Source organism: Pristiophorus japonicus, chromosome 16 (genome assembly GCF_044704955.1).
Source record: "Pristiophorus japonicus isolate sPriJap1 chromosome 16, sPriJap1.hap1, whole genome shotgun sequence".
NCBI lineage: Eukaryota > Metazoa > Chordata > Chondrichthyes > Pristiophoridae > Pristiophorus > Pristiophorus japonicus.
Window position 1 is genome coordinate 138,599,809 of NC_091992.1, and position 25,963 is coordinate 138,625,771.

A 25,963-nucleotide genomic window follows, 5' to 3' on the forward strand; every position below is an offset into this window, starting at 1 on the left:
TCACATGAGCCGGGCCATGGAGCGGGGAGCGGCGGCGCTGCTGATTGTGTCCGGAGTCCTGGCGGCAGGTCAGTGCCCACCCCCCGCCCCCCGCCCCCCGCACCCCCCCCCCCGCACCCCCCGCCCCCCGCCCGCCGCCCCCCGCCCCCCGCAGCCTCCCACTGACTCGGGTTTCCCAGCGCACCGAGCCCTTCATGGAATGCCCCCGGACTGGTTTGGCCAGGGAGTTCCCAGCTTCCAACTTCATGCTGGGATATGTCGCTGCATGTTTTGTGGGACACTTCCCCCTTCCTCCCCACACTCACTCTCACACTCACACACTCATACACACACACTCACACACACTCAGACACTCAACACTCACTCTCACTCACACACACTCACACACTCATACACACACACTCACACACACTCACACACTCACACTCACTCTCACTCACACACACTCAGACACTCAACACTCGCTCTCACTCACACACACTCAGACACTCACACTCACTCTCACTCACTCACACTCGCTCTCACACACTCAGACACTCACACACACTCACTCACACACTCAGACACACACACACTCAGACACACACACACACTCTCACTCACTCATACACACACTCACACTCGCTCTCACTCACACACACTCAGACACTCACACTCACTCACTCATACACACACTCACACTCGCTCTCACTCACTCATACACACACTCAGACACTCACACACTCAGACACACACACACACTCTCACTCACTCATACACACACTCACACTCGCTCTCACTCACACACACTCAGACACTCACACTCACTCACTCATACACACACTCACACTCGCTCTCACTCACTCATACACACACTCAGACACTCACACTCGCTCTCACTCACTCACAGACACTCACACACACTCACTCACACACACACTCAGACACACACACACACTCTCACTCACTCACTCACACTCACACTCGCTCTCACTCACTCATACACACACTCAGACACTCACACTCGCTCTCACTCACTCACAGACACTCACACACACTCACTCACACACACTCAGACACACACACACACTCTCACTCACTCACTCACTCATACTCACACTCGCTCTCACTCACTCATACACACACTCAGACACTCACACTCGCTCTCACTCACTCACAGACACTCACACACTCATACACACACACACTCATACACACACACACTCAGACACACACACACACTCTCACTCACTCACACACACTCTCACACTCACACTCGCTCTCACTCACACACACTCTCAGACACTCACACTCGCTCTCACACACTCACAGACACTCATACACACACTCACTCATACACACACACACACACACTCTCACTCACACTCTCACACTCACTCGCTCTCACACACACTCACTCACACACACTCTCACACTCAGACACTCACACTCGCTCTCACACACTCACACTCATACACACACTCGCACTCACTCACACTCACACACACACACACTCAGACACTCTCACACACTCGCTCTCACACTCGCTCTCACACACTCATACACACACTCGCACACTCATACTCACACTCACACTCGCTCTCACACACACTCTCACACTCGCTCTCGCACACTCATACACACACTCGCACACTCACACTCATACTCACACTCGCTCTCACACTCGCTCTCACACACACTCACACTCGCTCTCACACACTCACACTCTCTCTCACACACTCATACACTCGCTCTCACACTCACACTCATACACACACACACACTCTCTCACACACTCTCACACACTCGACCCCATTCCTATTACAATCTGTTATTATATTTCTTGCTAGTTTACTCTTATTCTAATTTCTCCCTTTAATTTTTTGGACATCCTTTGCTGATTTCTGAAACTCTCCTGATCCTCAGGCTTACTGCTATACTGTCTCTCTCTCGATGGTTACACTACCTATGATCTTGTCTACATCCACAGGTGCCACTGTTCCAAAAGATGACCGGGAGGACTGGAAATATGTATCTGTGCGTAAAGATGCCCAGATATTCTGGTGGCTTTACTACGCAAACAGTCCAACCGAGAACTTCACTTCTCTGCCTCTCGTCATGTGGCTACAGGTAAACAAGTAATTCACCGCTCAGGGGAGGGGAGGGGAGGGGGTTGTGAGGTGGGTTGCAGGATGGGTTGGGTATTTTAGACCCCCAAACAGTGAGAGAGAGATAGAAGAGCAAATATGAAGGCAAATTTCAGTAGCGCAAAAACAATAGGGCAATAATAGTAGGGGATTTCAACTACCCTAATATTAACTGGGACAAAATTAGTGTGAAGGGTATAGAGGGTACGAAATTCCTAAAATACATTCAAGAGAACTTTTTTTAGCCAGTGTGTAGCAAGCCCAACACGGGAGGGATCATTTCTGGATTTAGTTTTCAGGAATGAAGCTGGGCAGGTGGAAGGGGTATCAGTGGGAGAGCACTTAGGTGCTATTGATCATAATTCAGTCAGATTTAAGGTAGTTATGGAAAAGGACAAAGATAGACCAGAAATAAAAGTTTTAAATTGGGGAAAAGCCAACTTTGCTAAGCTGAGATGTGATTGAGCCAAAGTGGACTGGAAACAGCTACTTGAAGGTAGAGCAGTGTCAGAGCAGTGGGAGGTATTCAAGGAGGAAATTCGGAGGGCTCAGGCCAAATATGTGTCCCTAAAGAAAAAGGGTGGGACTAACAAATCTCGAGCCCCCTGGATGTCGAGGGACAAACAGGGTAGGATAAAGAAAGAAAGGGAGGCTTATGTCATATACCGACAGCTCAATACTGCAGAATCTCTAGAGGAGTATAAAATGTCCAGGGGTGAAATTAAAAAGAATATTAGGAAAGCAAAGAGAGCATGAACAATTTGTGGCAAGTAAAATTAAGGAAAACTCAAAGATGTTTTATAAATATATGAAGAACAAGACGATAACTAAAGAAAGGGTAGGGCCTATTAGAGACCATGAGGGTAATCTGTGTGTGGAGGCGGAAGATGTGGGTATGGTTCTTCATGAATACTTTGTGTCACTACTATTGAGGAGGAGAGTGAAATATTAGATGAAATAAACATAATGAGAGAGGAAGTATTAAGGGGTTTCGTAGCTTTGAAAGTGGTTAAATCCCCAGGCCCGGATGATACGTATCCCTGGCTGTTAAGCGAAGTAAAAGAGGAAAAAGCAGAGGCTCTGACCATCATTTTCCAGTCCACTCTGACTTCAGGTGTGGTGCCAGAGGACTCTAATATGGTACCTTTGTTTAAGAAGGGAGAAAGGGATAGGCCGAGTAATTACAGGCCAGTTGGCCTAACCTCAGTGGTGGGAAAATTATTGGAAAAAACCCTGAAGGACATGATAAATCTTCACTTAGAAAGACACGGATTAATCAAGGACAGTCAGCATGGATTTGTTAAGGGAAGGTTGTGTCTGACTAACTTGATTGAATTTTTCGAGGAGGTAACCAGGAGGGTCAATGAGGGCAGTGCGTATGATGCGTATGAGGGAGTTAGATATGGCCCTTACGGCTAAAGGGATCAAAGGGTATGGAGAGAAAGCAGGAAAGGGGTACTGAGGTGAATGATCAGCCATGATCTTATTGAATGGTGGTGCAGGCTCGAAGGGCCGAATGGCCTACTCCTGCACCTATTTTCTATGTTTCTATGTCATGGATTTTAGCAAAGCTTTTGATAAGGTCCCACATGGCAGACTGGTCACGAAAGTAAAAGCCCCTGGGATCTAGAGCAAAGTGGCAAGTTGGATCCAAAATTGGCTCAGAGGCAGGAAGCAAAGGGTAATGATTGATGGATGTTTTTGTGATTGGAAGGATGTTTCCAGTGGGGTTCCGCAGGGCTCAGTGCTGGGTCCCTTGCTTTTTGTGATACATATATCAATGACCTAGACTTGAATATAAGGGGTATGATTACAAAGTTTGCAGATGATACTAAAATCGGCTTTAACATAGAAATTTACAGCGAAGAAAGAGGCTATTTCGGCCCATCGTGGTTGATAATGAAGAAGAAAGCTGCGGACTGCAGGAAGATATCAATGTACTGGTCAGGTGGGTAGAACAGTGGCAAATGGAATTCAATCCGGAGAAGTGTAATGCATTTGGGGAGGGCTAACAAGGAAAGAATATACACATTAAATGGTAGGACACTGAGAAGTATAGAGGAACAAAGGGACCTTGGAGTGTATGTCCACAGATCCCTGAAAGTAGCAGGCCAGGTAGATAAGGTGGTTAAGAAGGCATACGGAATGCTTGCCTTTATTAGCCGAGGCATAGAATACAAGAGCAAGGTTGTTATTCTTGAAATGTATAAAACACTGGTTCGGCCACAGCTAGAGTACTGCGTGCAGTTCTGGTCACCACATTACAGGAAAGATGTGATTGCACTGGAGAGGGTACAGAGGAGATTTACGAGGATGTTACCGGGCGTGGAGAATCTTAGCTATCAGGACAGATTAGATTGGCTGGATTTGTGTTCCTTGGAACAGAGGAGGCTGAGGGGAAATCTCATTGAGGTGTATTGTCATGTATCTTACATTATTATATATAACTGTATCCCAACATGCTATATATGACTGTAATAAGATATGACCTGTAACCACCAGCATACCTTACCACCGGGGGTGCACTTGCAAGAGACAGGTATATAAGGACAGGTCTCAGGCAAGTGCAGCATTCCAGAGCTGTGAAATAAAGGTGCAGGTCCAGAGTGACCTTGACTTCACTACATGCCTCGTGTGAATCTGTACTGAGGGGACAGGACTTTACAGTGGCGACGGGTTACGGGATTACAGAATCCACAGAATGGCGAACAACGGATCAGATGAAAAGTACAATGCGGGAGACAATTGGGAGGACTTTATAGAAAGGCTCCAGCAAAGCTTTGTAACCAAAGACTGGTTAGGCGACGATACGGCAGACAAGAGAAGAGCCCATCTCTTGACCAGCTGTGGCTCGAAAACATACGCTTTAATGAAGGATCTGTTGGCACCTGAGAAACCAGCAAGCAAGTCGTTTGAAGAATTGAGCACACTGGTAAGAGACCACCTGAAGCCAGCGAGCAGCCTACACATGGCCAGACACAGGTTCTACAACTACAGACGCTGTGTGGGCCAGAGCATACCCGACTTCGTGGCGGAACTTCGGAGGTTGGCTAGTTTATGTGAGTTCTCCGATGAACTGAGGAGAGAAATGCTGAGACTTTTTCATTGAAGGAATAGGCCACGCAGGCATATTCCGAAATCTCATAGAGACCAAGAACCTGACCTTAGAGGCAGCAGCACTGGTTGCACAGACATTCTTGGTAGGGGAAGAAGAAACGAGGTTGATTTACAATGCAGGTACGACAACTAACGAAATAATGGAACAAGGAGTTCACAGTATTAGACAAGCTGCTACCCCCACACACCAGACAAAACCGGGAGAACAGGTTTTCGACAGCAAGCAGTGGCAACAGAGCCGTTCACACCTCATCAACCCACAATGCGAGCAATCAACTACAAACAGAGAAGCTCAAGAGAGATCAGCCAAACGCAGCTCATTCTTTGCAAGCAGTCTGTGCTGGAGGTGTGGGGGTGGACACTTGTCAAGGGAATGTTGATTTCAGCAGGCTGTTTGCAGGAACTGTGAATATACAGGGCATTTGGCCCGCATGTGCAAAAAAAACGGCAGCTCGGCTGGTATACGAATCGGATGGGTCGGAAAGCGGACCAGAAGATGGTGGGGACAGTACCCGGGACACCGATGTACAGCGGACCAATACGATCAATGGCCGCTGCTCCTACGACAGGACGCCTCCTATAATGAGGGTCCTACTCAACGGGATATCTGTCAACATGGAGCTGGATACAGGAGCGAGTCAATCTCTTATTGGCGCTCAACAATTTGAACAACTGTGGCCGCATAAAAGAGACAGACCAAAACTCACAAGGGTCAACACCAAACTAAGGACCTATACCAAAGAAATCGTACCAGTCCTCGGCAGCGCCATGCTCTCTGTCACACACAAAGGGACAGTGAACCGACTTCCCCTGTGGATTGTCCCCGGAGACCCCCCAGCACTGCTGGGGAGAAGCTGGCTGGCAAAACTAAACTGGAAATGGGATGATGTCCATGCCATGTCATTAGAGGAACGGACCTCCTGCTCAACAGTTATAAAGCGATTTGAACATCTCTTTCAGCCAGGTGTGGGTACTTTCAAAGGGGCCAAAGTCAAAATCTACATCTCACAGGATGCTAGACCGGTGCATCACAAGGCCAGAGCTGTACCCTATGTGATGAGGGAAAAGATTGAACACAAACCAAACAGGCTTCTGCGGGAAGGCATTATCTCACCTGTGGAATTTAGCGACTGGGCAAGTCCCATCGTCCCAGTCATGAAGCCTGATGGATCCGTACGAATCTGTGGGGACTACAAATCTACCATAAACAGAGTCTCCCTACAGGACCAGTACCCGCTGCCCAGAGCGGAGGACTTATTTGCCACATTGGCTGGAGGTAAACTTTTCTCAAAATTAGACCTCACGTCTGCGTATATGACGCAAGAATTGACCGAGGAATCCAAGCTACTCACCACCATCAACACACATCGAGGCCTTTTCATGTACAATCGATGCCCATTCGGCATCAGGTCGGCAGCTGTCATATTTCAGCGCAACATGGAGAGTCTGTTCAAGTCCATCCCGGGGACGGTTGTATTTCAAGACGACATACTTATCACGGGCAGGGACACCGACTCCCATCTCCGTAATATGGAGGAAGTACTAAAGCGGTTGGATCGGGTAGGCCTACGAGTCAAGAAATCCAAGTGCCTGTTTCTCGCACCCGTCAATAGTGCGGGTAAATTACAACCCATAGCTTATGCCTCCAGGTCAATTTTGCGGGCGGAGCGCGGGTACGGAATGGTAGAGAAGGAGGTGCTCGCGTGCGTGTACGGTGTCAAAAAGATGCACCAATACCTTTTCGGGGCCAAGTTTGTGTTAGAAACCGACCACAAGCCCCTCACGTCCCTCCTATCCGAGAGCAAGGCAATAAACGCCAACGCCTCGGCGCGAATTCAATGGTGGGCACTCATGCTGGCGTCCTACGACTATACCATAAGGCACAGACCAGGCACAGACAACTGTGCCGACGCGCTCAGCAGGCTACCCCTGGCGACCACGGAAGGGTCTGACGAACAGGACTGTGAGATAGTCATGGCAATCAATGCCTTTGAGTCCACAGGTTCACCCATGACGGCTCGCCAAATCAGAGCCTGGACGGCCAGCGACCCCACGTTATCCTTAGTAAAAAGATGTGTCCTAACCGGTGACTGGGCAGAGGCTCGCGATGCCTACCCTGAGGAATTAAAACCCTTTCTCAGGTGCATACATGAGCTATCACTACAAGCAGACTGCCTGATGTGGGGCAGCCGAGTAGTCATGCCTCTGCGAGGCAGAGAGGCATTTGTCCGGGAGCTCCACCGTGAGCACCCGGGGATCATTCTAATGAAGGCCATAGCCAGATCCCACGTCTGGTGGCCTGGTATTGACGCGGACTTGGAGCTCTGCGTCCGAAGGTGCACCATTTGTGCCCAACTCAGCAATGCCCCCAGGGAGGCTCCACTGAGCCCCTGGCCCTGGTCTACCAAACCGTGGTCGCGGGTGCACGTAGACTATGCAGGCCCATTCATGGGCAAAATGTTCCTCGTAGTTTAGATGCATTTTCAAAGTGGATCGAATGCACCATTTTAAATTCGAGCACAACCTCCAACACTGTGGAGATCCTCGCAACCATGTTGGCAACGCACGGAATCCCTGACATATTAGTCAGTGACAATGGTCCGTGCTTCACCAGTGCAGAATTCCAAGACTTTATAATTGACCACGGCATAAATCACGTCATGACGGCACCGTTCAAGCCAGCCTCCAATGGCCAGGCGGAGAGAGCAGTGCAAATCATTAAACAAAGCATGCTTAAAATCCAAGGTCCCACGCTGTAAGGTCGCCTGTCGCGACTGCTGCTGGCATACAGATCTCGTCCGCACTCACTGACTGGGATCCCCCCCGCGCAACTGTTGATGAAAAGGACTTTAAAAACAAGGCTCCCATTAATCCTCCCAGACATGCACGAAATCGTTGAGGCAAAGCGCCGTAAGCTGACTGAGTACCATGACAGAAATTCGAGGAGGAGATGGAATGAGATAGGGGACAAAGTGTTTGTACTAAACGAAGGCAGGGGTCCCAAATGGCTTGCAGGGATAGTAACGGGCAAGGAAGGAAACAGGCTACTGGTAGTACAAATGGACAATGGCAAAACCTGCCGGAGGCATGTAGACCAAGTCAAAAGCACATTTACCAACAACACTGCGGAACCAGAGGCAGACCACAATGTGGAACTCGCACCACACCTGGTGGACAGACAGAGGGAACAACCTGAGGAAAGGGCAATCCCAACAGACAGCCCAGGCGAGTCAACAACAATCACACCAATCGAAACAGACAGCCCAGGCGAGATACCAGGAACCACACCCAAAGAAAAACAGACACCAAGGCAAACAACTGAACCACAACTCAGACGCTCCACGCGAGAGCGTAGAGCCCCTGAGAGACTGAACCTAAAAAGACAATAAGACCTTGGGGGAGGGTGATGTCATGTATCTTACATTATTATATATAACTGTATCCTAACATGCTATACATGAATGTAATAAGATATGACCTGTAACCACCAGCATACCTTACCACCAGGGGTGCACTTGCAAGAGACAGGTATATAAGGGCAGGTCTCAGGCAAATGCAGCATTCCAGAGCTGTGAAATAAAGGTGCAGGTCCAGAGTGACCTTGACTTCACTACATGCCTCGTGTGAATCTGTACTGAGGGGACAGGACTTTACAGTGACAGGACTTTACATGTATAAAATTATGAGGGGCCTGATATAGCGGATAGAAAGGGCCTATTTCCCTTAACGGAGGGGTCAACAACAAGAGGGCATAAATTTAAAGTAATTGGTAGAAGGTTTAGAGGGGATTTGAAGGGAACCCAGAGGGTGGTGGGGGTCGGGAACTCACTGCCTAAAAGGGTGGTGGATGCAGAAACTCTCACCACATTTAAACAGTACTTGGATGTGCACTTGCGGTGCCATAACCTACAGGGCTACGGACCTGGGGCTGGAAAGTGGGATTTGGCTGGATAGCCTCTTGTTGGCCGTCATGGACTCGATGAGCCTCCGTGCTGTAAACTTCTATGATTCTATGCGAGGGGGGTTGGGGAGTGGAGGGAGGGGGGTGGGTGGGTTTGGGGAGGTGGGTTACGGGGAGGGATGGGTTGGGGGAGTGGAGGTAGGGGATGGAGTTTGGGGAGGGGATGGGTTTGGGAGGTTTGTTGAGGGGGTGGAGGGAAGGATTGGGGTGGGTTTGGGGAGTGGAGGGAGGGCGGTGGGGTTGAGGTGTGTTGGAGGTTTTGGGGGGTAGGTTTGGGTTTTGGAGGTTGGGTGGGCTGGGTTTGTGGGGGATGGGCGGAGATTGGGCAGGCGTTGGAGGGGGGGGGGTTGGGTTGCGCGGGGGGGGGAGGGTTGGGTTTGGGTGTTTGAGGGGTTGGGGTGGGCAGGATTGGTGGGGGAGGGTTTGGGGGCAGGGGTTTGGTGGGGGGGTTGGGTTGAGTTTGGGGTGGGCAGGGGTTGGGTGGGTTTGGGGTGGGTAGGGGTTTGGTGGGGGGGTTGGGTTGGGTTTGGGGTGGGCAGCGGTTGGGTGGGTTTGGGGTGGGCAGGGGTTGGGTGGGTTTGGGGGCAGGGGTTGGGTTGGGCAGGGATTTGGTGGTTGGGTTGGGTTTGGGGTGGGCAGGGGTTGGGTGGGTTTGGGTTGGGCAGGGGTTTGGTGGGGGGGTTGGGTTTGGGGTGGGCAGGGGTTGGGTGGGTTTGGGGTGGGTAGGGGTTTGGTGGGGGGGTTGGGTTGGATTTGGGGTGGGCAGGGATTGAGTGGGTTTGGTGGGGGTAGGGGTTTGGTGGGGGGGTGGACAGCGGTTGGGTGGGTTTGGGGTGGGCAGCGGTTGGGTGGGTTTGGGGTTGGGCAGGGGTTGGGTGGGTTTCGGGTGGGTTTTGGGGTTGGGGGGGTTTGGGGTGGGCAGGGGTTGGGGGCAGGGGTTTGGTGGGTTTGGGTTGGGCAGGGGTTGGGTGGGTTTGGGTTGGGTGGGTTTGGGGTTGGGGGGGTTTGGGGTGGGCGGGGGTTGGGTGGGTTTCGGGTGGGCAGGGGTTGGGCTGGGCAGCGGTTGGGTGGGTTTGGGGTGGGCAGGGGTTGGGTGGGTTTGGGGTGGGCAGGGGTTGGGTGGGTTTGGGGTGGACAGGGGTTGGGCTGGGCAGGGGTTGGGTGGGTTTGGGCTGGGCAGCGGTTGGGTGGGTTTGGGCTGGGCAGGGTTTGGGTTGGGCAGGGGTTGGGTGGGTTGGGGGGGTTTGGGGTGGGCAGGGGTTGGGGGGGTTTGGGGTGGGCAGGGGTTGGGTGGGTTTCGGGTGGGCAGGGGTTGGGTGGGTTTGGGGTGGGCAGGGGTTGGGTGGGTTTGGGGTGGACAGGGGTTGGGCTGGGCAGCGGTTGGGTGGGTTTGGGGTGGGCAGGGGTTGGGTGGGTTTGGGGTGGGCAGGGGTTGGGTGGGTAGGGGGTGGGCAGGGGTTGGGTGGGTTTGGGGTGGGCAGGGGTTGGGTGGGTTTGGGCTGGGCAGCGGTTGGGTGGGTTTGGGCTGGGCAGGGTTTGGGTTGGGCAGGGGTTGGGTGGGTTTGGGGTGGGTTGGGGGGGTTTGGGGTGGGCAGGGGTTGGGTGGGTTTCGGGTGGGCAGGGGTTGGGTGGGTTTGGGGTGGGCAGGGGTTGGGTGGGTTTGGGTTGGGTGGGTTTGGGGTGGGCAGGGGTTGGGTGGGTTTGGGGTGGACAGGGGTTGGGCTGGGCAGCGGTTGGGTGGGTTTGGGGTGGGCAGGGGTTGGGTGGGTTTGGGGTGGGCAGGGGTTGGGTGGGTAGGGGGTGGGCAGGGGTTGGGTGGGTTTGGGGTGGGCAGGGGTTGGGTGGGTTTGGGCTGGGCAGCGGTTGGGTGGGTTTGGGTTGGGCAGGGGTTTGGTGGGGGGGTTGGGTGGGTTTCGGGTGGGCAGCGGTTGGGCTGAAGCGACTGCAGCCTGCCGGTCTAACCCTGGCTCCGGTTAGATTTTAACCCTTTCACCTCCCTGTGCAGGGTGGCCCGGGAGCCTCGGGATGCGGATTTGGGAACTTCAATGAGATTGGGCCTCTCGACATGGATCTCAATCCCAGGAACACCACATGGGTAAGCTCCCCCTCGGGAATGTAAGAAGGAATTGGTTCAGCCGCCTCAGTCCCTCGCTGTGAATTGCCAATAAGACGGAGAGCTGGGGTGCGTGCTGATAACGATGACGTGGGGTAAATGATAAATTGACGATTTCAGTGTCTCTGCTCTGAGCTCCAGCTCCGGCTCCAGGGAATAATTCTCACAATCGGCCCTGGCTCCTGGTCAGGACACTCTCTCACCCCACCCCGGTCTGAGTGAGCGAGGTTGAATTCTAGCCTCCGTGTGGTTATAAAAACACTCAACATATTGACCCAGGACAAGCAGCTAGTGCCCCTCCCCCATTTCCCACCTCACTCCCTTCCTGTTTGCCCCACTGCGGTCTCCCCGACCCCTCTGTCTAGCCGTGTGATGTTCGGGGTCAGTCGATGTGGCGTTTGGGGTCAGTCCTGTCTGGCCCTGTGTGGTCTTTGGGGTCAGTCCGGTCCGGTGTTTGGGGTCAGTCCGCTCTGGTCCAGTGTTTGGGGTCAGTCCGGTCCGGTCTGGTGTTTGGGGTCAGTCCAGTCTGGTCCGGTGTTTGGGGTCAGTCCAGTCCGGTCCGGTGTTTGGGGTCAGTCCGGTCTGGTCCGGTGTTTGGGGTCAGTCCAGTCTGGTCCGGTGTTTGGGGTCATTCCGGTCCAGTGTTTGGGGTCGGTCCGGCCCCGTGTTGTGTTTGGGGTCGGTCCGGCCCCGTGTTGTGTTTGGGGTCGGTCCAGCCCCGTGTTGTGTTTGGGGTCGGTCCGGCCCCGTGTTGTGTTTGGGGTCAGTCCGGCCCCGTGTTGTGTTTGGGGTCGGTCCGGCCCCGTGTTGTGTTTGGGGTCGGTCCGGCCCCGTGTTGTGTTTGGGGTCAGTCCGGCCCCGTGTTGTGTTTGGGGTCGGTCCGGTCCGGTCTGGTGTTTGGGGTCAGTCCGGTCCGGTCTGGTGTTTGGGGTCGGTCCGGTCCGGTCTGGTGTTTGGGGTCGGTCCGGTCCGGTCTGGTGTTTGGGGTCGGTCCGGTCCGGTCTGGTGTTTGGGGTCGGTCCGGTCCGGTCTGGTGTTTGGGATCGGTCCGGTCCGGTCTGGTGTTTGGGGTCGGTCCGGTCCGGTCTGGTGTTTGGGGTCGGTCCGGTCCGGTCTGGTGTTTGGGGTCGGTCCGGTCCGGTCTGGTGTTTGGGGTCGGTCCGGTCCGGTCTGGTGTTTGGGGTCGGTCCGGTCCGGTCTGGTGTTTGGGGTCGGTCCGGTCCGGTCTGGTGTTTGGGGTCGGTCCGGTCCGGTCTGGTGTTTGGGGTCGGTCCGGTCCGGTCTGGTGTTTGGGGTCGGTCCGGTCCGGTCCGGTCTGGTGTTTGGGGTCGGTCCGGTCCGGTCCGGTCTGGTGTTTGGGGTCGGTCCGGTCCGGTCCGGTCTGGTGTTTGGGGTCGGTCCGGTCCGGTCTGGTGTTTGGGGTCGGTCCGGTCCGGTCTGGTGTTTGGGGTCGGTCCGGTCGGGTCGGTCCGGTCCGGTGTTTGGGGTCTGGTCCGGTCGGGTCGGTCCGGTCCGGTGTTTGGGGTCTGGTCCGGTCGGGTCGGTCCGGTCCGGTGTTTGGGGTCTGGTCCGGTGTTTGGGGTCGGGTCGGTCCGGTCCGGTGTTTGGGGTCCGGTCCGGTGTTTGGGGTCCGGTCCGGAACGGTGTTTGGGGTCGGTCCGGTCCGGTGTTTGGGGTCGGTCCGGTCCGGTGTTTGGGGTCTGGTCCGGTGTTTGGGGTCGGGTCGGTCCGGTCCGGTGTTTGGGGTCCGGTCCGGTCCGGAACGGTGTTTGGGGTCGGTCCGGTCCGGTGTTTGGGGTCGGTCCGGTCCGGTGTTTGGGGTCAGTCCGGCCCCGTGTTTGGGGTCGGTCCGGCCCCGTGTTGTTGGGGACAGTCCAGTGCTATGGGACTCGGTCATACTTCCCATGTCCCTCTCCCTGTTACAGCTGAAAGCTGCCAGTTTGCTGTTTGTGGACAATCCCGTGGGCAGTGGATACAGTTACACCACCGATGATAACGCCTTCGCCACAGATCTCGCCATGGTGGTTACAGACATGATGGTTGTGCTGAAGGAATTCTTCCAGATCAAGCCAGAGTTCCAGGTAATGTCACCACCGCCTCTGTTTCATTCTATGTAGCAGACATGTGTCCTTAGCTAAAGACTTCGAGTCATAATCATTATGGCACAGCAGGAGGCCATTCGGCCTATTGAGTCCATACCAGCTCTCTGTGGAGCCCTGTGATCTCCTGGGAGAGGCAAAAACCAGATTAAAAACCCAGGCCAATTTAGAGAGAAAATATCTGGGAAAATTCCTCTCCGACCCATCGAGGCGATCGAAACTAGTCCAGGGGATCACCCTGGCCGTATTCTATTCCCTGCAGTACTTACCATTATATCTGCTCCGTCCAACTAAAGGTCATCCAGTCTAATCCCAATTACCAGCTCTAGGTCTGTAACTCTGAAGGTTACTGCAGTTTAAGTGTCCGTCCAACCATTCCTTAATCAACATTTTCCCACCGATGTCAGGCTGACCGGTCTATAATTCCCTGTTTTCACACTCCCTCCTTTTTTAAAAAGTGGGATTACATTAGCTATCCTCTACTCCATAGGAACTGATCCATAGCTTATAGAATGTTAGAAAATGATCACCAAAGCATCGACTATTTCTAGGGCCACTTCCTTAAGTACTCTGGGATGCAGACTATCAGGCCCTGGGGATTTATCAGCCTTCAATCTCATCAATTTCCCCAACACAATTTGCTGACTAATAAGGATTTCCTTTAGTTCCTCCTTCTCGCTAGACCCTCATTCCCCTAGTATTTACGGAAGTTTATTTGTGTCTTCCTGAGTGCAAACAGAACGAAAGTATTTGTTCAATTGGTCTGCCATTTCCTTGTTCCCCATTATGACTTCACCTGATTCTGGTTGCAAGGGACCTACATTTGTCTTCACTAATCTTTTTCTCTCCAAGTATCTGTAGAAACTTTTGCAGTCAGTTTTTATGTTCCCTGCAAACTTACTCTCATATTCTATTTTCCCCCTCCTAATTAAACCCTTTGTCCTCCTCTGCTGAATTCTAAATTTCTCCCAGTCCTCAGGTTTGCTGCTTTTTCTGGCCAATTTATATGCCTCTTCCTTTAACACTATCCCTAATTTCCCTTGGTAGCCACGGTTGAGCCACTTTCCCCGTTTTATTTTTACGCCGGACAGGGATGTTCAATTGTTCGTTGCATCCTCAAAGAACTCCAGCAAATTTGTCAAAAATGATTTCCCTTTCGTAAGGTTCACCAGACTGACTCCCGGGATGACAGGACTGACATATGAAGAAAGACTGGATCGACTAGGCTTGTATCCACTGGAGTTTAGAAGAATGAGAGGGGATCTCATAGAAACATATAAAATTCTGACGGGACTGGACAGGTTAGATGCAGGAAGAATGTTCCTGATGTTGGGGAAGTCCAGAACCAGGGGTCACAGTCTAAGGATAAGGGGTAAGTCATTTAGGACCGAGATGAGGAGAAAATTCTTCACTCGGAGAGTTGTGGGCATGTGGAATTCTCTACCACAGAAAGTTGTTGGGGCCAGTTCATTAGATATATTCAAAAGGGAGTTAGATGTGGGCCTCATGGCTAAAGGGATCAAGAAGTATGGAGAGAAAGCAGGAATGGGGTACTGAAATGCATGATCAGCCATGATCATATTGAATGGTGGTGCAGGCTAGAAGGGCCGAATGGCCTACTCCTGCACCTATTTTCTATGTTTCTATCTCTTAAAAGTGATGAGGGTTTCTGCATCCACCATTCTTTCAGGCAGCGAGTTCCAGATTCCCACAACCCTCTGCGTAAAGAAGCCCCCCCCTCAAATCCCCTCTAAACCTTCCACCAGCTACCTTAAAACTATGTCCCCCTCATTATAGACCCCTCCACTAATAGAAATAGGCCCTTACTATCCACTATGTCCAGGCCCCTCTATTTTGTACACCTCAATGAGGTCTCCTCTCAACCTCCTCTGTTCCAATGAGAACAAACCCAGCCTATCCAATCTGTCCTCATAACTAAGATTCTCCATTCCAGGCAGCATCCTAGTAAATCTCCTCTGCACTCTCTCTAGTGCAATCTCTAGTATAATACGGCGACCAGAACTGCGCACAATACTCCAGCTGTGTCCTAACCAAAGTATTATACAATTTAAGCATAACCTCCCTGCTCTTGTATTCTATGCCTCGGCCAATAAAGGCAAACATTCCGTTAGCCTTCTTAACCACCTTATCCACCTGGCCTGCTACCTTCAGGGATCTGTGGACAAAGACTCCAAGGTCCCTTTGTTCATCTACACTTTTAAGTGGCCTACCGCTTAATGTGTATACCCTTTCCTTATTAGCCATCCCAAAGTGCATCACCTCACACTTCCCCGAATTAAATTCCATTTGCCACTGCTCTGTCCACCAGACCAGTAGATTGATATCCTCCTGCAGCCCATGACTTTCCTCTTCATTATCAACCACACAGCCAATTTTAGTGTCTTCTGGAAACTTCTTAATCATACTTCCTATATTCAAATCTAAATCGTTGATATATACCACAAAAAGCAAGGGTCCCAGTACTGAGCCCTGCAGAACCCCACTGGAAACATCCTTCCAGTCACAAAAACATCCATCAATCATTACCCTTTGCTTCCTACCTCCAAGCCACTTTTGGATCCAACTTGCCACTTTGCCCTGTATCCCATGGGCTTTAACCTTCATGACCAGTTTACCATGTGGGACCTTATCAAAAGCTTTGCTAAAGTCCATATATACTACATCGTACACACTACCCTCATCGACCCTCTTGGTTACCTCCTCAAAAAATTCAATCAGGTTAGTCAAACACGATCTTCCCTGAACAAATCTGTGCTGACTGTCCCTAATTAATCCTTGCCTTTCCAAGTGCAGATTTATCCTGTCTTTGAGGATTTTTTCCAATAATTTTCCCACCACTGAGGTTAGGCTGACAGGCCTGTAATTACTTGGCCTGTCCCTTTCTCCCTTCTTAAACAAGGGTACTACATTAGCAGTTCTCCAATCCTCCGGCACCATGCCCAGATCCAAAGAGGACTGGAAAATGATGGTCAAGGCCTCTGCTATTTCCTCTTTTACTTCGCTCAACAGCCTGGGATGCATTTCATCCAGGCCTGGGGACTTAGCTACTTTCAAAGCTGCTAAACCCCTTAATACTTCCTCTCTCACTATATTTATTTCATCCAGAATATCACACTCCTCCTCGATAGCAGTATCTGCATTGCCCCTTTCCTTTGTGAAAACTGATGCACAGTATTTGTTAACAACCCTCCCAACATCTTCTGCCTCCACACAAAGATTACCCTCATGGTCTCTAATAGGCCCTACCCTTTCTTTAGTTACCCTCCTACTCTTCATATATTTATAGAACATCTTAGGGTTTTCCTTAATTTTACTGGCCAAGAATTTCTTGTGCTCTCTCTTAGCATTCCTAATATCCTTTTTAATACTGCCTCTTAACTTTCTATATTCCTCTAAAGATTCTATAGTATTTAGCTGTCGATATGTGACATAAACGTCCCTTTTCTTGATCCTCCCCTGTAAGTCCCTAGACATCCAGGGGGCTCTAGAATTATTATTCCCACCCTTTTTCTTTAAGGGCACATGTTTGGCCTGAGCCTTCCGGATCTCCTCCTTGAATGCCTCCCACTGTTCCGACACGGATTTACCCACAAGTAGCTGTTTCCAGTCCACTATGGCCAAATCACTCCTTAACTTAGCAAAATTAGCTTTTCCCCAATTCGGAACTTTTATTCCTGGCCTATTCTTGTCCTTATCTATAACCAACTTGAATCTGACTGAATTATGGTCACTGATACCCAAGTGCTCTCCAACTAATACCCCTTCAACCTGCCCAGCTTCCTTCCCCAAAACTAAATCCAAGACCGCCTCTCGTGTTGGGCTTGCTACATACTGACTAAAAAAGTTCTCTTGAATGCATTTTAAGAATTCCACAACCTCTATACCCTTCACACTAAATTTGTCCCAATCAATATTTGGATAGTTAAAATCCCCGACTATTACTACCCTATGGTTTTTGGAATTCACAGCAATTTGCCGACATATTTGCTCCTCTATCTCCCTCCCACTGTTTGGGGGTCTATAATACACGCCCAGCAGTGTGATCGCCCCTTTATTATTTTTCAATTCGACCCATATGGCCTCATTTGATGATCCCTCTAACATATCATCCCCCCTCACCGCTGTAATAGTTTCTTTAATCAGTACCGCGACCCCCCACCCTTTTACCCCTCTCTCTATCTTGTCTAAAAATCCTGTAGCCAGGAATATTGAGCTGACAAACCTGCCCCTCTTTCAGCCATGTTTCTGTAATAGCTATAATGTCATACTCCCAAGTGTCTACCTGTGCTCTTAGCTCATCCGCCTTATTCGCTATACTCCTTGTATTAAAGTATATACCATTCAGCACAGGAAGACCTCCTTGCTTACTACACACTAAGCCCTGTTTCCTCTGTCTTACAGATTCGCTTTCTAGATTCTTGCTATCCAATTTCTGCTTTACTTCCTTCCCTATTGAATTTGTTCTCAGGATCCCATCCCCCTGCCAAGCTAGTTTAAGCTCTCCCCAACAGCACGAGCAAAACTCCCCGCGAGGATACTGGTCCCGGCACTGTTGAGGTGCAACCAGTCCGGTTTGTACAGGTCCCATCTCCCCCAGAAGCGGTCCCTATGCCTCAGGAATTTAAAGCTCTCCCTCCTGCACCAACTTTCCAGCCACGTGTTCATCCTCTCTCTCCTATTCTTATACTCATTAGCACGTGGCACTGGTAGTAACCTGGAGATTGCTACCTTTTGAGGTCCTACCCTTTAATTTTCTTCCTAGCTCCCTGAATTCTGCCTGTAGGACCTCATCCCTTATTTTACCTATATCATTGGTCCCGATATGGACCACGACCTCTAGCTGTTTACCCTCCCCCCCCCCCCCCCCCCCGCTCTGTGACATCCTTGACCCTGGCACCAGGGAGGCACAAAACCATTCTGGAGTCACGTCTATGGCCGCAGAAACGCCTTCCGTTCCCCTATCACTAGGGCCCTTTTGTTCTTTGTCCCTCCCCCTGTACAGCTGAGCCACCCGTGGTGCCTTGGACTTGGCTCTGGCTGCACTCCCCAGAGGCACCATCGTCCCCCACCGGTGCTCAGAAGTGAATATTGGTTTGAAAGTGAGATGGACTCACGGGGGCTACCTACCTAGCGATCTTACTACGTCTGGTGGTCACCCACTTCCCCTCTACCTGCGCGCCTTTAAGTTGTGGGGTGACCACCTCCTGAAACATGCTATCCACGTAGCTCTCAGCCTCGCGGATGCACCTTATTGATTCCAGCCGCTGCTCCAGCTCCGAAACGCAGAGCTCGAGTAGTTGAAGCTGGAGACACCTCCTACACACAGGGTTGTCTCGGCTGCACAAAGTGTCCAGGACTTCCCACATACCGCAGGATGTGCTCTCCACGGGACTGAGCTGCACTGCCATCCCTCTAGTTAGCCTTATCTAGATTAAAATCTACTTAAAAAGAAAGAGGAGCGAGAGCTACTCACCAACTCACCTCAACGACCTCTGTGGCCTCCCGACCTCTCGGCCTCCGAACTCCCGACTCGCCGACCTCACAGGGACTAACCGACTCGCTGACCTCGGGGGGCATTGCCGGCCCGCTGGCCTCCCGACTCGTCAGAATTGAAATCCTCACCGACCTTCAGGCCTCTTGCTCCTCAGACCTCCCGACCTCTCCCTCGAACCATTCTGGCAAATCGCCTCTGCAGCCTCTCGGGGACCTTCATATCCATCCTAATGTGTAGTGATTCAGTATAACCTCTCTGCTTTTATACTCATTACCTCTATTTATGAAGCACGATCCCATATGCTTTGCTATTTATGCTCTCTATGTCTTGCCACCTTCAAAGATCTATGCACATGAACCTCCAGGTTGCTCTCTCCCTGCCATACACTTTACAACTGTGCCATTAAATCTATATTGTCTCTTCCTATCCCTTCTGCCAGATCAGCTCACACTTCAGTGTATTAACCCAGAGAGTAGGCACAGCACGAGCGTGGGCTCCAAACAGCTCGGCTAATTCTTCAAGTGCAGCATCGGACTTCCTGGAGTGATCAGAGCACAATCTCCGATTGTCTTCTCTCTCTCAGAATCTCTACCCATCCCACTCCAGCCAGAAAACACTGACTCTCACTGGTTTACGGGTCCCTCGCCCGCTGGGGTGACGGGTCCCTCGCCCGCTGGGGTGACGGGTCCCTCGCCCGCTGGGGTGACGGGTCCCTCGCCCGCTGGGGTGACGGGTCCCTCGCCCGCTGGGGTGACGGGTCCATGGGAGGGGGTCAGATGCCAGTCTCGGGGCTGTGCATATGGCGGAGCTCGGCCCACAAGATGAGCAGAACCAGTGCACGACCAAGAATGTAAGTTCTGAATGCCTGAACTTTGCTACATCTGCTCAGGCCCACTCGGTCCCGCCAGTGCGAATGATCACTGGAAAGTCAGGAGTTGCAGGCGGACACTGTGTTGCAGGTGGTTGGCAGACTAACAAGTGTGAGTGACGGGACATGTGGTGGGCAGGGGGTTGTGCATCGAGCTAGGCTTGAGTGATTTGTCATCAGTATAAACCCTCTGGGGTGTATCAGACTGGCAATGTTGTGAGGAGTTTAGAAATCAAATAACGTCTTTCTTTTGAACAGAATATTCCGTTCTACATTTTCTCCGAATCCTATGGAGGTAAAATGGCAGCTGCTCTTTCCTTGGAGTTGGTTAAGGTAGGAATACTGTGAGACTATTGCTAAACACTCCAGCTAGTGTCTGCCTGGGGCCACAGCAGGGAAGGGGTATTTGCCCAGAGGGAGAGAGGTGGATATTTGTCCGGACGGAAGGGGGGCTATTTGCACAGAGGGAGGGAGGGGGGAGGTGGGGGAAAGAGAGGTATTTGCCCGGTGGGAGGGAGGGGGTTATTTGCCCGGGGGGAGGGGGCTGGGGGAAGGTATTTTCCCGGAGTGGGGGGGAGGGGGAAGGTATTTGCCCGGAGTGGGGGGGAGGGGGAAGGTATTTGTCCGGAGTTGGGGGCTGGGGGAAGGTATTTGCCCAGAGGGGGTGGGGGAAGGTATTTGTCCGGAGTGGGGGGGAGGGGGAAGGTATTTGCCCGGAGTGGGGGGGCTGGGGGAAGGTATTTGCCCGGAGTAGGGGGCTGGGGGAAGGTATTTGCCCGGAGGGGGTGGGGGAAGGTATTTGTCCGGAGTGGGGGGGAGGGGGAAGGTATTTGTCCGGAGTGGGGGGCTGGGGGAAGGTATTTGCCCGGAGGGAGGAGGAGGGGGAAGGTATTTGTCCGGAGTGGGGGGGAGGGGGAAGGTATTTGCCCGGAGTGGGGGGCTGGGGGAAGGTATTTGCCCGGAGGGAGGGGGAAGGGGGAATGTATTTGTCCGGAGTGGGGGGCTGGGGGAAGGTATTTGCCCGGAGTGGGGGGGAGGGGGAAGGTATTTGTCCAGAGTGGGGGGCTGGGGGAAGGTATTTGCCCAGAGTGGGGGAAGGTATTTGCCCAGAGTAGGGTGGTGGGGGTATTTGCCACTCTGGGGCAGGATGCTTACACTCAGTCACTGAGCACAGATGGTGTAAAGACAGTAAAATGTGTGATGGAGTTCAGATGGGTGTTTAATTGACACATGGATTTCAGTAAAGGTAAGTGTGAGGTGTTACATTTTGGTGGGAAGAATAAGGTCACACACTCCTGGGAAAATAAGTGTGTAAATGGGGCAGAGGAACAGAGGGATCTGGGGGTACAATACACCGATCACTAAAAGCAGCGACGCAGGTTAATAAGGCCATAAAAAGCAAACCCAGCTCTGGGGTTCATTTCTAAAGGAATTAAATTGAAAAGCAAAGAAGTTATGTTCAACTTGTATAGAACCTTGGTTAGACCACACTGTGAACAGTTCTGGTCTCCATATTATACAAAGGATATAGAGGCACTGGAGAAGGTGCAAAATAGATTCACCAGGATGGTATCCTAGCTGAAGTTATATCTGAACCGCTTAGGGCTCTTTTCTCTCAAAGATCAGATCAGCCATGATCTTATTAAATGGCCAAATGGCCTACTCATAGAATCACAGAACCATAGAAATTTACAGCACAGAAGGAGGCCATTTGACCCATCGTATCCATGCCGGCTGACCAAGAGTTACCCAGCCTAAATCCCACTTTCCAGCTCTTGGTCTGTATCCCTGTGGATTACGGCACTTTAAGTGCACATCCAGGTATCTTTTAAATATGGTGAGGGTTTCTGCCTCTACCACCCTTTCAGACAGTGAGTTCCAGACCCCCACCTCCCTCTGGGTGAAGATATTTCCCGATATATCTCCTCTAAACCCCCGACCAATTACTTTAAATCTATGTCCCCTGGTTGTTGACCCCTCTGCCAAGGGAAACAGAGCCTTCCTATCCACTCTATCCAGGCCCCTCATAATTTTACACACCTCAATCATGTCTCCTCTCAGCCTTCTCTGTTCCAAAGAAAACAGATCCAGCATCTCCAATCTTTCCTCATAGCCAAAATTCCCACGTCCAGGCAACATTCTTATAAATCTCCTCTGCACCCTTTCTGTGCAATCACACCCTTCCTGTAATGTGACCAGACCTGCACGCAGTACTCCAGCTGCAGCCTAACCGGTGTTTTATACAGTTCAAGCATAACCTCCCTGCTCTTGTATTCTATGCCTCAACTAATAAAGGCAAGTATTGCATATGCCTTTGGGATAAATGGTTCATTCTCGGGTTGGCAATCAGTAACTAGTGATGTGCCGCAGGGATCAGTGCTGGGACCCCAACTATTTATAATCTATATTAACGACTTCGAAGAAGGGACTGAGTGTAACGTAGCCAAGTTTACTGATGATACAAAGATGGGAAAAAAAGCAATGTGTGAGGAGGACACAAAAAATCTGCAAAAGGACATAGACAGGCTAAGTCTATGCAAACATTTGGCAGATGGTGTACAATGTTAGAAAGTGTGAGGTCATGCACTTTGGCAGAAAAAGTCAAAGAGCAAGTTATTATTTAAATGGAGAAAGATTGCAAAGTGCTGCAGTACAGCGGGACCTGGGGGTACTTGTGCATGAAACACAAAAGGTTAGTATGCAGGTACAGCAAGTGATCAGGAAGGCCAATGGAATCTTGGCCTTTATCGCAAAGGGGATGGAGTATAAAAGCAGGGAAGTCTTGCTACAGTTATACAGGGTATTGGTGAGGCCACACCTGGAGTACTGCGTGCAGTTTTGGTTTCCATATTTACTAAAGGATATACTTGCTTTGGAGACAGTTCAAAGAAGGTTCACTCGGTTGACTCCAGAGATGAGGGGGTTGACTTATGAGGAAAGGTTGAGTAGGTTGGGCCTCTACTCATTGGAATTCAAAAGAATGAGAGGTGATCTTATCGAAACGTATACGATTGAGGTGGCTCGACAAGGTGGATGCAGAGAGAATGTTTCTACTGATGGGGGAGACTAGAACTAGGGGCATGATCTTAGAATAAGGGGTCGCCCATTTAAAACTGAGATGAGGAGAAATTTCTTCTGAGGGTTATGGATCTGTGGAACTCACTGTCTCGGAGAGCTATGGAAGTTGGGACATTGAATAAATTTAAGACAAATAGACAGTTTCTTAAACGATAAGAGGTTATGGGGAGTGGGCAGAGAGGTGGACCTGAGTCCATGATCGGATCAGCCATGATTGTATTGAATGGCGGAGCAGGCTTGAGGGGCTGTATGGCCTACTCCTGCTCCTATTTCTTATGTTCTTATGTTAACCACCTTATCCACCTGGCCTGCTACCTTCAGGGATCTGTGGACCTGCACTCCAAGGTCCCTTTGTTCCTCTACACTTCTCGGTGTCCTACCATTTAATGTGTATTCCCTTGCCTTGTTAGATCTCCCCAAATGCATTAACTCACACTTCTCCGGATTGAATTCCATTTGCCACTGTTCTGCCCACCTGACCAGTACATTGATATTCTCCTGCAGTCCGCAGCTTTCTTCTTCATTATCAACCACACGGCCTATTTTAGTATCATCTGGAAACTTCTTAATCATACCCCCAACATTCAAGTCCAAGTCATTGATATATACCACAAAAAGCAAAGGACCCAGCACTGAGCCCCGAGGAACCCCACTGGAAACATCCTTCCAGTCACAAAAACACCCATCAACCATTACCCTTTGCTTCCTGCCTCTGAGCCAATTTTGGATCCAACTTGCCACTTTGCCCTGGATCCCATGGGCTTTTACTTTTGTGACCAGTCTGCCATATGGGACCTTATCAAAAGCTTTGCTAAAATCCATATACACTACATCGTACACACTGTCCTCATCGACCCTCCTGGTTACCTCCTCAAAAAATTCAATCAAGTTAGTCAGACACGACCTTCCCTTAACAAATCCGTGCTGACTGTCCTCGATTAATCTGTGTCTTTCTAAATGAAGATTTATCCTGTCCCTCAGGATTTTCTCCAATAATTTTTCCACCACTGAGATTCGGCTGACTGGCCTGGAATTACTCGGTCTATCCCTTTCTCCCTTTTTAAACAACGGTATCACATTAGCAGTCCTCCAATCCTCTGGTACCACACCTGTAGCCAGAGAGGATTGGAAAATGATGGTCAGATCCTCTGCTATTTCCTCTTTTGCTTCGCTTAACAGCCTGGGATACATTTCATCTGGGCCCGGGGATTTATCCACTTTCAAAGCTGCTAAGCCCCTTAATACTTCCTCTCTCACAATGTTTATCTCGTCTAATATTTCACACTCCTCCTCCCTCATTGCAAAGTCTGCATCGCCCCTCTCTTTTGTGAAAACAGATGCAAAGTATTCGTTAAGAATCATAACCACATCTTCTATCTTCACACACAGATTTCCTTTAAGGTCTTTAATAGGCCCCACTCTTTCTCTAGTTATCCTCGTTCTTAATGCATTTATAAAACATCTTTGGGTTTCCCCTGATTTTATTTGACAACATTCTTTCATGCTCCCTCTTTGCTTTCCTGATATCTTTTTTAATTGCACCCCTGCACTTCTTATACTCCTGCTCCTATTTCTTATGAGGGGTGACCTGATAGAGGTCTTTAAAATTATGAAGGGGGTTGATAGGGGCGATGTAGAGATGTTTTCAGTTGTGGGGGAGACCAGACCAGGGGCCATCAATATAAGATAGTCACAAATAAATCCAATGGGGAATTCGACAAATGTTTACTCAGAACGGTGAGAATGTGGAACTTGCTTCCACCAGGGAGTGGTTAAAGCGAATAACATAAATGTATTTAAGGGGAAGCTGGATAAACACATGAGGGAGAAAGGAATAGAAGGATATGGTGATGGGGTGAGATGGAGAGGGGTGGGAGGGGGCTGGTGTGGAGCATAAACCCCGGCACGGAGCGGTGGGCCCAATGGTCTGTGTCTGTGCCGTACATTCTGTGTGATTCTATTTGAGTTGTGATTGCTTGATGACATTCTGATCCCTTGCCTCATTCACAGGCCGTTCAGCGCAGTGAAATCAAGTGCCACTTTGCTGGTGTTGCTCTGGGTGATTCCTGGATCTCCCCTGTGGGTATGGCTCCACACACTTCATTTCAATGGAGTGACTTCTGGGGGTGGGGTGGTGATGGTGGGGGGGGGGGGGGGGGGAGTGAGAGTGAGGGGTGGGGGGACGGTTGTCGGGGTTGTGGGTGGGGTGAGGGGGAGTTGGGTTGGGGGTGGGGTTGGGGGCGTGTGTGTGTGTGGGGGGGGGGAGTGAGAGTGCGGGGGGGGGGTGTGGGTTGGGGGTGGGGTGGGGGCGTGTGTGTGTGTGGGGGGGAGTGAGAGTGGGGGGGGGTTGTTGGGTTGTGGGGGGTGGTTGGATTGGGGGTGGGGTTGGGGGCGTGTGTGTGTGGGGGGGGGGATGGAGTGAGAGTGAGAGTGGGGGGGGGTTGTTGGTTGGGGGGGGTGTTGGATTGGGGGGTGGGGTTGGGGGCGTGTGTGTGTGTGGGGTGGAGGGGGGAGTGAGGGTGAGGTGAGGGTGAGGGGTGGGGGGTGGGGTTGGGTTGGGGGCGTGTGTGGTGGGGGTGGGGGTAGTGTGCTGCCGGATCCATGTTATTGTGTTCCTCACCTGAACCACTAATACACAGCTGCTTGTTCCTGCAGATTCTGTACTGACTTGGGGACCCTACCTGTACAGCATTGTTAAGTACCTGCCCTCCTCCCCCCCTCGTGTCCCCCTGCCCCGCCCGCGTCCCTGCCCCCGCCTCGTGTCCCTGCCCGCCCCTCGTGTCCCCTGCCCCCGCCCTCGTGTCCCCTGCCCCCGCCCTCGTGCCCCCTGCCCCGCCCTCGTGTCCCTGCCCCCGCCCTCGTGTCCCCTGCCCCGCCCTCGTGTCCCCTGCCCCCGCCCTCGTGTCCCCTCCCCCGCCCTCGTGTCCCCTCCCCCGCCCTCGTGTCCCCTCCCCCCTCCCTCGTGTCCCCTCCCCCCCCCTCGTGTCCCCTCCCCCCCCTCCCTCGTGTCCCCTCCCCCCCCCTCCTCGTGTCCCTCCCCCCCCCTCCCTCGTGTCCCCTCCCCCCCCCTCCCTTCGTGTCCCCTC

General features: G+C 51.5%; 1 protein-coding gene across 1 annotated transcript; it reads left to right on the forward strand.

Moving 5' to 3' along the window:
- scpep1 (serine carboxypeptidase 1) lies at positions 1 to 25,575 on the forward strand (the record flags this gene model as incomplete). The annotated part of the gene is made up of 7 exons (XM_070856860.1): positions 1 to 68; positions 1,970 to 2,109; positions 11,210 to 11,299; positions 13,243 to 13,398; positions 20,058 to 20,132; positions 24,888 to 24,960; positions 25,533 to 25,575. Coding segments are annotated over exons 1-7 (641 nt in total), but the record flags the coding sequence as incomplete, so codon positions are not given.
- Positions 25,576 to 25,963: the final 388 nt, after the last annotated feature.